This window comes from Beta vulgaris, chromosome 9 (assembly GCF_026745355.1).
Source record: "Beta vulgaris subsp. vulgaris cultivar EL10 chromosome 9, EL10.2, whole genome shotgun sequence".
Lineage (NCBI taxonomy): Eukaryota > Viridiplantae > Streptophyta > Magnoliopsida > Caryophyllales > Amaranthaceae > Beta > Beta vulgaris.
In genome coordinates, this window is record NC_079210.1 from 44,313,793 (window position 1) to 44,325,734 (window position 11,942).

Here is an 11,942-nt window from a genome sequence, read left to right on the forward strand (position 1 = left end):
ACCAACTCATTAACACTGTGATGGATGTGAAGGGTCAAACTTCAGACACCCTTAGTGCAAGAAAGGACATGGACGTGTTTGCAAACGCGAGGAACTGGAGCTTGTTGATGATGGTGTGGGGAATTTGCAAGCCTAAAGCACCTTACACACTCGACAAGGCTCAGAAAAAGGTATTTTGTGAGTGGGTACGTGATTGAAGTTTCCAGATGGCTTTGCATCGAACTTGAGTAGATGCGTGGATCTTAGTTTCAGTAAATTGCAAGGATTGAAGAGTCATGACTGTCATGTATTCATGGAGAGGTTGTGCCGGTTGGTCTAAAAGAATTGCTTCCTTTGCATGTTTGGAAGGCGATAACCGAAATAAGTCAATTCTTTCGAGACTTGTGTGCGTCCACAATCAAAGTCAGTGAGATGAAGCGCTTAGAGAACAACATCGCTGAGATCTTATGCAAGTTGGAAAAAATCTTTCCTCCATCATTTTTTAATTCAATGGAGCACTTGCCGGTTCACTTGCCTTATGAAGCAAAAGTTGGTGGCCCTCGTCCAGTATAGGTGGATGTACCCTTTCGAAAGGTAACTGGAATTTGTTTTAAGTGTCATATAATACTGAATTCATACATAAAGTGCTAATCCTCACCTTACTGACAGGTTGCTTAACCACTTAAAACGTAAAGTGGGAAACAAAGCACGTGTTGAAGGTTCAATATGCAATGCCTACTTTAACTGAGGAGACAGCGAACTTCTGCTCCAACTACTTTCAGCCCGGGGTTCACACAAAATCAAGGGACTTAGGCAGAAATGTCAATCCTGATGTTCTAGCACACATGGTCTTGGTGTCCCCGAGTTGTTCAGGGAAGACTGCGGTCGACCGGGAACAGATGGACGTTTGCGATGGTTGCAAGACAAGGAGTACGATCGAGCACATCTTTACGTACTTGCAAACAGTGGCATCTTAAGTGATTATGAAAGGTAATTTGGTGAGAAGTTGTAGACCCATTGTGTTACATTCTACTTGTCCTTTGCCTAACGTGTGTAACATTACTTACTCAAGGCGATTCGAGGATTATATTGTCAATTCAAGACCGAACATTGCTAAGGATGATGTGTGGAGCAAATGCGAAGCCGAGTTCCCTAGTTGGTTCAAGACAAATGTGAGTTTCGTACATTATTTGTTATAACCATTGAGATTCCTTCATGAACTAACTTAGTCCCTAAAATCAGGTCCTTGGTGCCATGACAAGTGACGATGTCACTCGAGCTCTTGCTATGGGTCCTTCCAGACAAGTGAGAATGTGGAATCAGTTTTTTGTGAATGGATATAACTTTCATACACAGGAATATGGCAAGAATAAGTCAACTATGAACTATGGTGTATGTGTACAAGCTGCTGATAGAGCTGATTACTTTGGCATTTTGGAGGAGGTTATTGAACTGGTGTACCATGGTAATTTGGTGTTTATAAGACAATTTTGTTCAAGTGCAATTGGATGGACTCGGACAAGGGTATGAACATTCATGAACATACAAACTTGTGGAAGTCAATCACACCAAAAATACCCAAAATATGATCCGTTTGTATTGTCGTACCAAGTTAGCCAAGTATACTACGCGCCGTATCCCAGTCTTAGGAGGGATAAAGTGCAATGGTGGGCTGTGTTTAAAACGAAGGCAAGGTCCGAAGTTGATGCCCCGGTTGATTTGGATGTTCTCCAGGAGGAAAGAGTTGATACCGCTGCAGTTCTTTGTGCTCCGATGAGATACCAGATTATGATGCTGGTGACGACAACAATAATGATGAGATCATGGAATTTGAGGCGCCGAATGAACAAGGAGAACCAAGTGAATATGAAAGCAGCGACGAGACTGGTGATTTGACTGACGATGATGATGATGACGAGGATGATTTGTTTGATGACGTTTAGTGTATTTTGTTACCTTATGTAGTTTGCTTTTGTTGTAAGACAATATGTTTGTCATTTTATCGCTAGTGCAGACCTCTATGTGTAAGACATATTATTTATTTTCTATTATATGTGTTTAGTCATTTAATATGTTTTTAATTTGAAGCTTTTTCCAAATTGATTAATTATGTGATTTTCAATATTTTGTACTACGGTTTTATAATTTGTTTATGATTAATTTCATAGTTTATTGATTATAATATGTTATTACTTTCAAGCTTTTGCAGATGTCATCAGGTACCGGATCCGGAGGTGGTCCTCGTGATGGGGGTAGTGAGCCTCAGCCTGAGCGTGATGGCGAGTTGGAGAGGGACGAGGATAATCATGAGGCTGGGGTAGGTGACAAGAAAAAGGAGTTGGATCCCAATGGACTTTGGTAAGTTATATTATGAGCGTAATACTTTATTACTTTTAATAGATTTTATTGGTGTTATTCACTTGGTTTTAATTGCTTTTTATCAGGTTTGAAGACAATGGAGTCATTCGCAACATGACTAAATGCTTCAAGCAACATTTCCATCATCCATGGAGGAACTATTCGCAGGTTGATGACGATACAAAAAACCTTTGGTTCTCTATTTTCAAGGTGAAATCATATTTGTTAAGTTTATAATATGTAAAAATATTAACTCGTTGTGTTAGTTTTCTTATATATGTAAACTAACCCTTTATACTTAAGTTTATAATATGTAAACTAACCCTTTGTGATTGGTTTCTTATATGCATCATGCATGTAGGGCTCATATAAATGGAGGGAGGAGCTTCAATCCCAAGTGAGGTCTACATATGACAGGAAAATGGCCAAAAGATTGAAAGATAATCACCACTCGATAGTAAAGAAGAAGGGTGGTGTTTGTCCGACATGGTTGTCTCTGAGCATTCACGAGCAGATGATGAAGAATGCTCAAGACAAGGAGTTCAAAGCACGATCTCAGAAGGCTAGCAAGAACCGGCGAGGAGGTGACTTGACTAGCAGCATACCTCCTTCTCATGTCCAGGGCTCTATTTCCTCAGCAGAGCGCGCCAAGAGATTGGTAAGTGTAACTTGTTTGAATACATTTAATACAAAAACTTGATTTAATTAATGTCTTTGAACGTGTAGGCCGCACAGCATGGAGGGATGCTGCCTTCCGCTGTGGACTTGTTCATGGACACACACATGAGGGATGAGTCTGGAAAGAAGGTGCCGATCAACGACAAAGTCCAAAAAATCAAGGTAAGTGTCTAAACTTGTTAGAATCATACAACTAAGTAGTAGAATATTAAGGAACATGAAACCCAAAAAAGGGCTCGAAATGCTTAGTTTTTCTCATTTTATTGGCTAAGTGTTTAAACTTGCTTAGAATCATACAACCAAGTAGTAGAAAGTTTAAATGAGTATTTAGGACTTGCATGAGCCATTAGAACTTGGAAAGGCATAGAGTAGGATTATAGGAACATGAAACCCAAAAAAGGCTCGAAATGGCTTAGTTTTCTCATTTTCATTGGCTAAGTGTCTTAAACTTGCTTAGAATCATACAACCAAGTAGTAGAAAGTTTAAATGAGTATTTAGGACTTGCATGAGCCATTAGAACTTGAAATAGGCATAGAGTAGGATTATAGGAACATGAAACCAAAAAGGCTCGAAATGGCTTAGTTTTTTCATTTCATTGGCTAAGTGCTTAAACTTGCTTAGAACTACAAGTAGTAGAAAGTTTAAATGAGTATTTAGGACTTGCATGACATTAGAACTTGAATAGGCATAGAGGTAGGATTATAGGAACATGAAACCCAAAAAAGGGCTCGAAATGGCTTAGTTTTCTATCATTTTATTGGCTAAGTGTTATTAAACTTGCTTAGAATCATACAACCAAGTAGTAGAAAGTTTAAATGAGTATTTAGGACTTGCATGAGATTAGAACTTGAAAAGGCATAGAGGTAGGATTATAGGAACATGAAACCCAAAAAAGGCTCGAAATGGCTTAGTTTTTCATTTTCATTGGTAAGTGTCTTAAACTTGCTTAGAATCATACAACCAAGTAGTAGAAAGTTTAAATGAGTATTTAGGACTTGCATGAGCCATTAGAACTTGAAATAGGCATAGAGGTAGGATTATAGGAACATGAAACCCAAAAAAGGCTCGAAATGGCTTAGTTTTTCTCATTTTCATTGGCTAAGTGTCTTAAACTTGCTTAGAATCATACAACCAAGTAGTAGAAAGTTTAAATGAGTATTCTAGGACTTGCATGAGCATTAGAACTTGAAATAGGCATAGAGGTAGGATTATAGGAACATGAAACCCAAAAAAGGCTCGAAATGGCTTAGTTTCTATCATTTTCATTGGCTAAGTGTTTAAACTTGCTTAGAATCATACAACCAAGTAGTAGAAAGTTTAAATGAGTATTCTAGGACTTGCATGAGCATTAGAACTTGAAATAGGCATAGAGTAGGATTATAGGAACATGAAACCCAAAAAAGGGCTCGAAATGGCTTAGTTTTTCTCATTTTCATTGGCTAAGTGTCTTAAACTTGCTTAATCCATTCTTGCAGGAAAGTTATGACAAAACTCTTGCTCAATGTGAAGAAAGAGGTGAAACCAAGGCCCCGAACCAGATTTTCTTTGAGACTGTTGGTGGCAGAAAGAAAGGGTGGGTTCCTGGTTTGGGGACGAGTGCAGACCTCTATTTTGAGAGGTCTTCGAGGGGAGGAGGTAGTTCGTCCTCCAGTTGCAATCCTTCCATGTTTTCTCAGTTGTCTGCGAAGTTCGAGGAAGAGAGAGCCGAGATGCAAAGAGAACGTGAGCGGATGCAGAAGGTGATAGAAGAGGAACGCATCGCCAGGCAAAAGGAGAGAGAGGAGGATCGCAGGGTGTATGATGAGTACCTGGCGCAGATGAGGGCGACTATGGAGACATACAGCCAGATGATGAGCCAGTGTGGTGGTTCATTCCCCTCTCCGGGCCTCGAGACCCCCCACCGGCGGTGGTGATGCGTGTGCGATTTAGGATCCTACATTAGCTTACACTATCTATTTTGTTTACATTTCGGGACGTGAAAACATATAATTTAGTTAAAACCGTTAACGTATGTTTATGTATGTATAGATTTATATTAGTGTATTTACGAATTTATATTTAATGCAAACAGGTCATTAGTGCAGAATTCGTGGCATTAGCGGACAGCTTGAGTATATATTTTGTTGGAAAACGATACAGGTTAAAAACTATTCAAATACAATTAGCTTGTTTAAAAAAAAAAAAGGAATTGCGTCCGCCTATGAAGTTAACGTCCGCTAAAAGAAATTCGAACCATGCAAGAGGTCGAGCAATTAGCGACTGGTTTCTTAAGTTAGCGTCCGCTGACACAGACGCCAAGTAGCGTCCGACTTTGTGGCGGACGCTAATTACCGTCCGGCTAACCCGACGCTAATTAGCGTCCGTCCATAAATCGGACGCTACGTGGTGTCTGTTGAAGGACCAGACGTTACTTTCAAAAAATCGGACGCAAAACTTTTGCGTCCGTCGTGCGGACGCTAAACACCGAATTAGCGACCAGGGTTTTTGCATCAGCCGTTTTGCGTCCGTTGTCGGATACTAATTTTATTAGCGACCGTCTCCGTGTTTTTACCGTCCGATTTAGTCGGACGATAAAGCCTTACATTGTTGTTGTGTCATGTGCAACTCACATGTAAACTAGCTTAGGTGTCTTAGTCTCTTTTGTCTTTACTTGTAATCTATCTTTCAAAACATTGCTTCCTTAGTTTGCTCTCTACTATATAAAGAGAATTAGGTTGGTTGTAAGGATTATCACAACAGAATATAATACAAAAGGTAGACTCGTCATTCAAGGCCACCAACGTCAAGCTCCTTTAACTATCAACTGTTAGCAGCCTTCATTCTCTCACCTTCATTTTGTCTTCATGGTATCAGAGCTTGAGAGGTAAGTGAAGAAGCTGTTAAAGTAAGTCACTTTATTAGTATTGCTAGTTAGTGCAAAGTTGTTATCTTTGAGTGTCTATCTACTGCTGAAACAAAAACAACTTTAGGTATTTTTATTCTTTCTGTCAAAGTTTCGAACTTTGTGTTCCTAAAAAAACTCCAAGCTGAAGTTATGGCTGGAGGAGAAAACAACAAAACCATCATAGAATGTAATAGTCCATTGCACTTACACCCTTCTGATGGTCCTAATACCTTGAAAGTAGAACCACAACTCACAGGAACTGCTGATTACATACCATAGTAGAGATCCATGTAGATTTCTCTTGCTACCAAGAAAAAGCTTGGTTTTCACTAGTAAAATAATTGTTTATTGCTACGGTGATATTGCTGCGGTTTTACTCATATGCAGCAATATATCACGTAAAAGAAAATGAAAAATAAAAAATAACCATATTGCTGCGGCTTCGGCCAAACCGCGGCAATATGGTTTCAACGGATTTTTTTTGAAATTTTTTGACTATTTGACCAAATATATTGCTGCGGTTTCTAGTAAGAACCGCAACAATATAGTAAAACAATATAAAAAATATTATTTGAACCTATTGCTTCGGTTCCTATACAAAACCGCAGCAATAGGCTTTTAAAATTCTAATAAAAGGGCCCATGGGTAGAGATGTAAATGGATCGAGTTCGGGGAGGGTGGAGCGTCACCCGCATCCACCCACTCCACCCGATCCATCCATCACCTGCATCCATCTCCACCCGAATCCATCCATCCATTTGTAACCGGGTTAAACAGATGGATCGGGTGATTAACGGGTGAATCAAATAGTATTAGGAGAAGAAAGAAAAATTCTAACAAGAACCACTAATCCATTTATATAATTCTACTTACTATGTAAAATCGTCTCCAAACTAACCCTAATCCACATTATTAATATTTATATACTTATATTATCATCTTGTAACTTTTGGGATATAGATTAATAAAGCTGTAAAAATGAAAAAAGCCCAAAATTAAAAAAAATTATATATTTTTTTACTTTAAACGGGTGACGGATCGGGTGGTAAACAGATGATGGGTCGGGTGATGGATGAAAAAATATCACCCGAACCCGACCCGCATCCATCACCCGATTATCCGTCACCCGGCTATCATCTGTTTAAACCGGGTTTTTCACCTACTTAATAAACCGGGTGGAGCGGATGGTCGGGTGATCCACTGGATATTGCCATCTCTACCCATGGGTGCGTTTATTTCTCTGATTTACCCAGTTAGGGTTTCCCCCCCCTCTCTCTCTCTTTCCTCCTCTTTTCCTCTCATCATTTCACGCCTCCCCCTCATCTTCTCTCTCTCCTCCCCTCCCCTCATCTTCTCTCTCTCCTCCCAATCAAGCCGGTTAAGCGTTCGAAATCAACGGCTCAATCACGTCGGTCGACCGTTCGAAATTAACGGCGACGCAAGGTCGCTCGCCAGAATCGCAAGGTCGCCGTCGACCGTTCTTTGTCGTCGTTCGTCAACCCTGTCTCGTGGGTCGCTCGCCAGATTCACAAGGTCGTCGTCGACTGTTCGTTGGTCGTTCGTTCCTCAACCTTCTCTCGTGGGTCGTTCGTTCCTCAACCGTCCCTCGTGGGTCGTTCGTTCCTCAACCCCCTCTCATGGATTGTTCCTCAACCCTCTCTCGTGGTCGTCGTCGACGTTGTATTTGATAAAGTCCAGGTGTTGAAGATGTTGTGGGTCGCCGTCGTGGGTCTCTCAAGGTTTTGAAACTTACTGTTATCTCCACAGTGCCTTACGTTTAGATTGACAAACTTACTGTTGTATTTGTATATTACATTTGCATTAGTGAGGTGTTCAACATGTTGTGTAAACTCATTATTTTAGTTATTGAGAATAACAAACAAATTTTTTTTTGCCTTTTCACTAATGTTGGTATTATTGTTATTTGCTACTGTTATTATATACAATTTTTCAATTTCTTTGAGTTTGTTGTTGATACAAAACTTATATGGGTTTTCGAGTTTAGTAATAGTTGGTTGTTGATACAAAACTTCGCTCATTATAGTTGTAAGTGTTTTTTTTTTCATTTTTGCCTTTTCATTTTACTTAGTTCGTCTGCATATTTGGTGGATAGTGGATGAGTTAGTTGTCTGGTTTTAATCTTCCAAATTTGATTGCAAAATACAAAAAAAAAAAAAAAATAGTTACCAGGACCTATTGCTGCGGTTTTGGGCAACAACCGCAACAATATGTCAACCTATTGCTGCGTTTTTGGGAAAAAATCGCAGCAATACGTTGTACTTTTTTAATAATAAAAAATCTATTGTTGCGGTTTTGGCTAGGAACCGCAGCAATAGCTTGACATATTGCTGTGGTTAAAAACCGCAGCAATGTAGTAATTACCTATTGCTACCCCCTAAATTGTTGCGCGGCCAAAACCGCCGCAATAGGCCACTTAATGACCGAAGCAATAAGCGTTTATTCTACTAGTGTTTGTTACCGGTGCTTTGACAAAATTAAGCACTGGCCCTGTGTTAAAAGAAGCGTGGGAAGCTTGTAATAATATGGTGACATCTTGGTTGCTTAACAACTTGTTTGAATCAATAAAAAGATCAGTCATGCACATTACCATCTAAGGAATTTGGATGAGCTTAAGAAATAGGAAAAAAAACACTATGAGCAATGAGAACACAAAATACAGGCTAAACAAGAGCACCTATGAAGTGAAACAAAATGAAAGACATGTGTCTGACTATTATACTGACTTGAGAGTTCTTTGGGAAGATATTGAGTCAATGAATGATTACCTTCCTATTACAAACGTTAACTCTGAAATTACTACTTTCATAGAAGCAATAGATCAACAGAAGGAAGAACATAAGCTAATTCAGTTCCTTAATGGACTAGACTTGGGTTATGGGGCTCTATGGAGTCAAATCATGCTTATGTGCATATTGCCTACTGTTGAAACAGTTGTATCAATGGTACAACAAGAGAAGTCTCATAATGAGGTTTTGGGAAAGGAAAAAGAGGAGAGTGCTGGCATAACTCTTTATAGCAAGAATGAAAACAAACCTTTCTCCACAGTTTGTAAGAAGACTAACCACACAGCTGACAAGTGTTGGTTCAAGATAGGTTTTCCATCTGGGAACGACAAAACAATCAGAACAATAACTTTGAAAATGTTCATGAGAAAGGATGGTTTCATGGAAAAAAAAAAAGAGGTCAAGGACGCTACGGTGGCCACAATGCAAAGAAGAAAGCTGGTTATAATGGTCAGATGAATGTTGGAAGTACTGAGCTTGTACCTGCAATAGCTCAACAGCTTCAAAGAATGATGAAATTGCGTGGAAGCTCAAGTAATGTTATTGTAAAACAGAATGATGACACTGATGAAGAACTTGAAAATCATTTTGCAGGTATGATATATTGTCACTATGTGAGAAACACATAAAGTGTCTGGCACTAGTAGAATAAATGCTATTTGCTGCGGTTAAAAAATGCTTTATTGCTGCGGTTTAGGGCGCGCAACAATTAAGGGTGCAGCAATAAGTATTAATTATATTGCTGCGGTTTTTAGGCCAAACCGCAGCAATATTATTATTTATTATCTGGTTAAAACGTAATATTGCTGCGGTTTCTGGCCCAAAACAACAGCAATAGGCGCCAGGCAGGTAAAAAAAAAATAAAAAATTTCAAGGCCTAAATTTTTTGTGGCTATAGAAACATTATTATAATATGTTATATTAGCTACAACAATGTTATAAAAACTCAATATAAAAAGAAACTAAAAGGCAGAAAATATATTAAAAATTCATTGTAATAAAATTATAATTACAAAATTAAACAAAAAAGCAGAAAAATATATTACAAACAAAAATCTGAAAATCGAAAAAAAAAAAAAAAATATCACCACTAACAATTTCATTACAGTAGAGGAGGAGAAAAAAGAAAAGAAATTCAGATCCAAAAACGAAAAAAAAGAAACAATGGTTAAAAGCGTATGAATTCATCGACAAACTATCTGGATCGAGGCCGGTGGGCTTGGCGGCTTCGTCGCGTCGTCCGTTCTAAGGTTGCAGTCGAGAACGCCGGTGAAATTGTCGCTCCATTCGAAGCTTGGCAGCTTCGTCGCGTTGTCCGTTCGAAGGTTTTGCAATCGAGAATGCCGGTGAAATTGTCGCTCCGTTCGAAGCTTGGCGGCTTCGTCGTGTCGTCCGTTCGAATGTCGCAGTCGAGGCTGAGAGAGAACGTATCCGGTGGCAGAACGCCGGTGAAATTATCGCTCGGTTCGAAGGTTGTCAGGAGGAGTGGAGTCCGGTGGACAGAACGCCGGTGAAAGTTGAAATAGAAGGGATGTTGAGAGACAGAGAGAGAAGAGAGCTTGAGAGAGAGAGAGAGGAGGTTGAGAGAGAGATAGGAGATTGAGAGGCTATGAGAACAGAGAAGTGAGGAGTGGGAAATAATCCTAATGAGTGAGGCGTGGGAAATGATGCGCGTTTTATATTTTTTTAAAATGGTATTGCTGCGGTTCCTTGTAACAACCGCAACAATATATTAAAATATTATTTTTTAATAATATTTCAGTATATTGCTGCGGTTCTTGACAAAAACCGCAGCAATATGTCTTGTCAAATAGTTAATTTTTTTTAATTTTTTTCTGTTAATACTATATTGATGCGGTTTTAAGCAGAAACCGCAACAATATCTTTATTTTATATTTTATTTTTATTTTTACGTGATATATTGCTGCGTATGGGTAAAACCGCAGCAATACCTCCGCAGCAAATAGCATTTATTCTACTAGTGTGGATTATAGATTTAGGTGCTTCTTGTCATATGATAGCCATTCACAATGTTAGGCAATTGATGCATAAACCTAAAATAAATTTATGTAATGGAGGGATAGCATATGTAACTCATATTGGCAATGCTTATCTCTCTAATAAAATTGAGTTAAAAGAAGTTCTATTTGTCCCTGAATTTAAACAAAACTTGTCTGTTCAAAAACTTTGTGAAAATGATAATTGCTCAGTCACTTTTTACAAAGATTATTGTGTTCTATAGTAATGCATCATACAGAAAACTAAAGACATAGGGACTGCCACTGGTGGGATTTACTATCTACAAAATCAGCCTTTTCTAAGCCAAGACTCAAGATCTTTTTCCAGCTCAAACGCAACCCAAGAAAAGAAGTTTAAAAGTGTGTCCAAGAATCCTAAGGTAAATCTTAGCCAAGCTTATGAATTAAGTGTTAGTTGTTCTAAAAATGTCAAACTTGTTGATGACAATTTTGTAATGATTTGATATCTTGCAATGGAAAGTTTTCTGACTATTCCTTGTGGCATGTTAGACTTGGACATGCATCTTTAGGTAAACTCAAACACATTTCATGCTTGAAAAACTGCATTGAGAAACAAGAAACTAAAATCTATCTTTCATGTCCCATGGCTAAACTCACAAAATCTCCCTTCTGTTTGAGTGAAACCACAGTGACAGGACCATTTGATCTTATTTACATTGATATTTGGGGCCCTTATAAGGTTGCCTACAAGGAGAAATATAGATTCTTCTTGACTATAGTTGATGATCATTATACAAGGGCAACCTGTGTTCATCTTCTTAAAAATAAGTCTGATTCATTCACAACTATCAAGGATTTATGTGCATATGCAAAGAATCAATTTGATAGAAAATGTTAAAATTATTAGGTCTGATAATGCTTTTAAATTTAAAGATCAAGACTGTGTTGCTCTGTTCACTGAAAGGGGAATTGTACATTAGACTAGCTGTGTTGATAGGCCACAACAGAATGGAGTGGTGGAAAGAAAACCCAAGCATCTACTTGAAATTAGTAGAGCCCTGAGGTTTTTTGGTGCAGGATTGCCTTTGTCATATTGGGGTGACTGTGTGCTAGCAGTTGCTTACATTATAAACAAGTTGTCTTCTCCTGTGATTAAAAACAAGACCCCATATGAAATGATGTATGTAAATCACCTGATTATCATCATCTTAAGTATTTTGGTTATCTGGCAATTGCATATAACCCAAATAGAACCAAAG

General features: G+C 38.6%; 2 protein-coding genes across 2 annotated transcripts; both read left to right on the forward strand.

Annotated features, from left to right (window-relative positions):
* Window positions 1–2,044: 2,044 nt before the first annotated feature.
* Window positions 2,045–3,037, forward strand: LOC130590233 (uncharacterized). Its single transcript, XM_057392277.1, has 3 exons — window positions 2,045–2,337; window positions 2,424–2,547; window positions 2,699–3,037. Exons 1-3 carry the CDS (start codon window positions 2,189–2,191, stop codon window positions 3,035–3,037), a joined length of 612 nt encoding a protein of 203 aa, XP_057248260.1. The 5' UTR covers window positions 2,045–2,188.
* Window positions 3,008–4,929, forward strand: LOC130590234 (uncharacterized). The gene is made up of 2 exons (XM_057392278.1): window positions 3,008–3,177; window positions 4,492–4,929. The coding sequence occupies exons 1-2, from the start codon at window positions 3,082–3,084 to the stop codon at window positions 4,927–4,929; spliced, it is 534 nt and encodes a 177-aa protein (XP_057248261.1). The 5' UTR covers window positions 3,008–3,081.
* Window positions 4,930–11,942: the final 7,013 nt, after the last annotated feature.

Excerpts from the sequence above, each read along its gene's own strand:
- LOC130590233 (XM_057392277.1), top strand. The coding sequence starts at position 2,189 with ATGTCATCAGGTACCGGATCCGGAGGTGGTCCTCGTGATGGGGGTAGT. Across the intron at positions 2,338-2,423 it reads TTGGATCCCAATGGACTTTG|GTTTGAAGACAATGGAGTCA; the intron begins GTAAGTTATATT and ends GCTTTTTATCAG. Across the intron at positions 2,548-2,698 it reads TTTGGTTCTCTATTTTCAAG|GGCTCATATAAATGGAGGGA; the intron begins GTGAAATCATAT and ends TCATGCATGTAG.
- LOC130590234 (XM_057392278.1), top strand. The coding sequence starts at position 3,082 with ATGCTGCCTTCCGCTGTGGACTTGTTCATGGACACACACATGAGGGAT. Across the intron at positions 3,178-4,491 it reads ACAAAGTCCAAAAAATCAAG|GAAAGTTATGACAAAACTCT; the intron begins GTAAGTGTCTAA and ends CCATTCTTGCAG.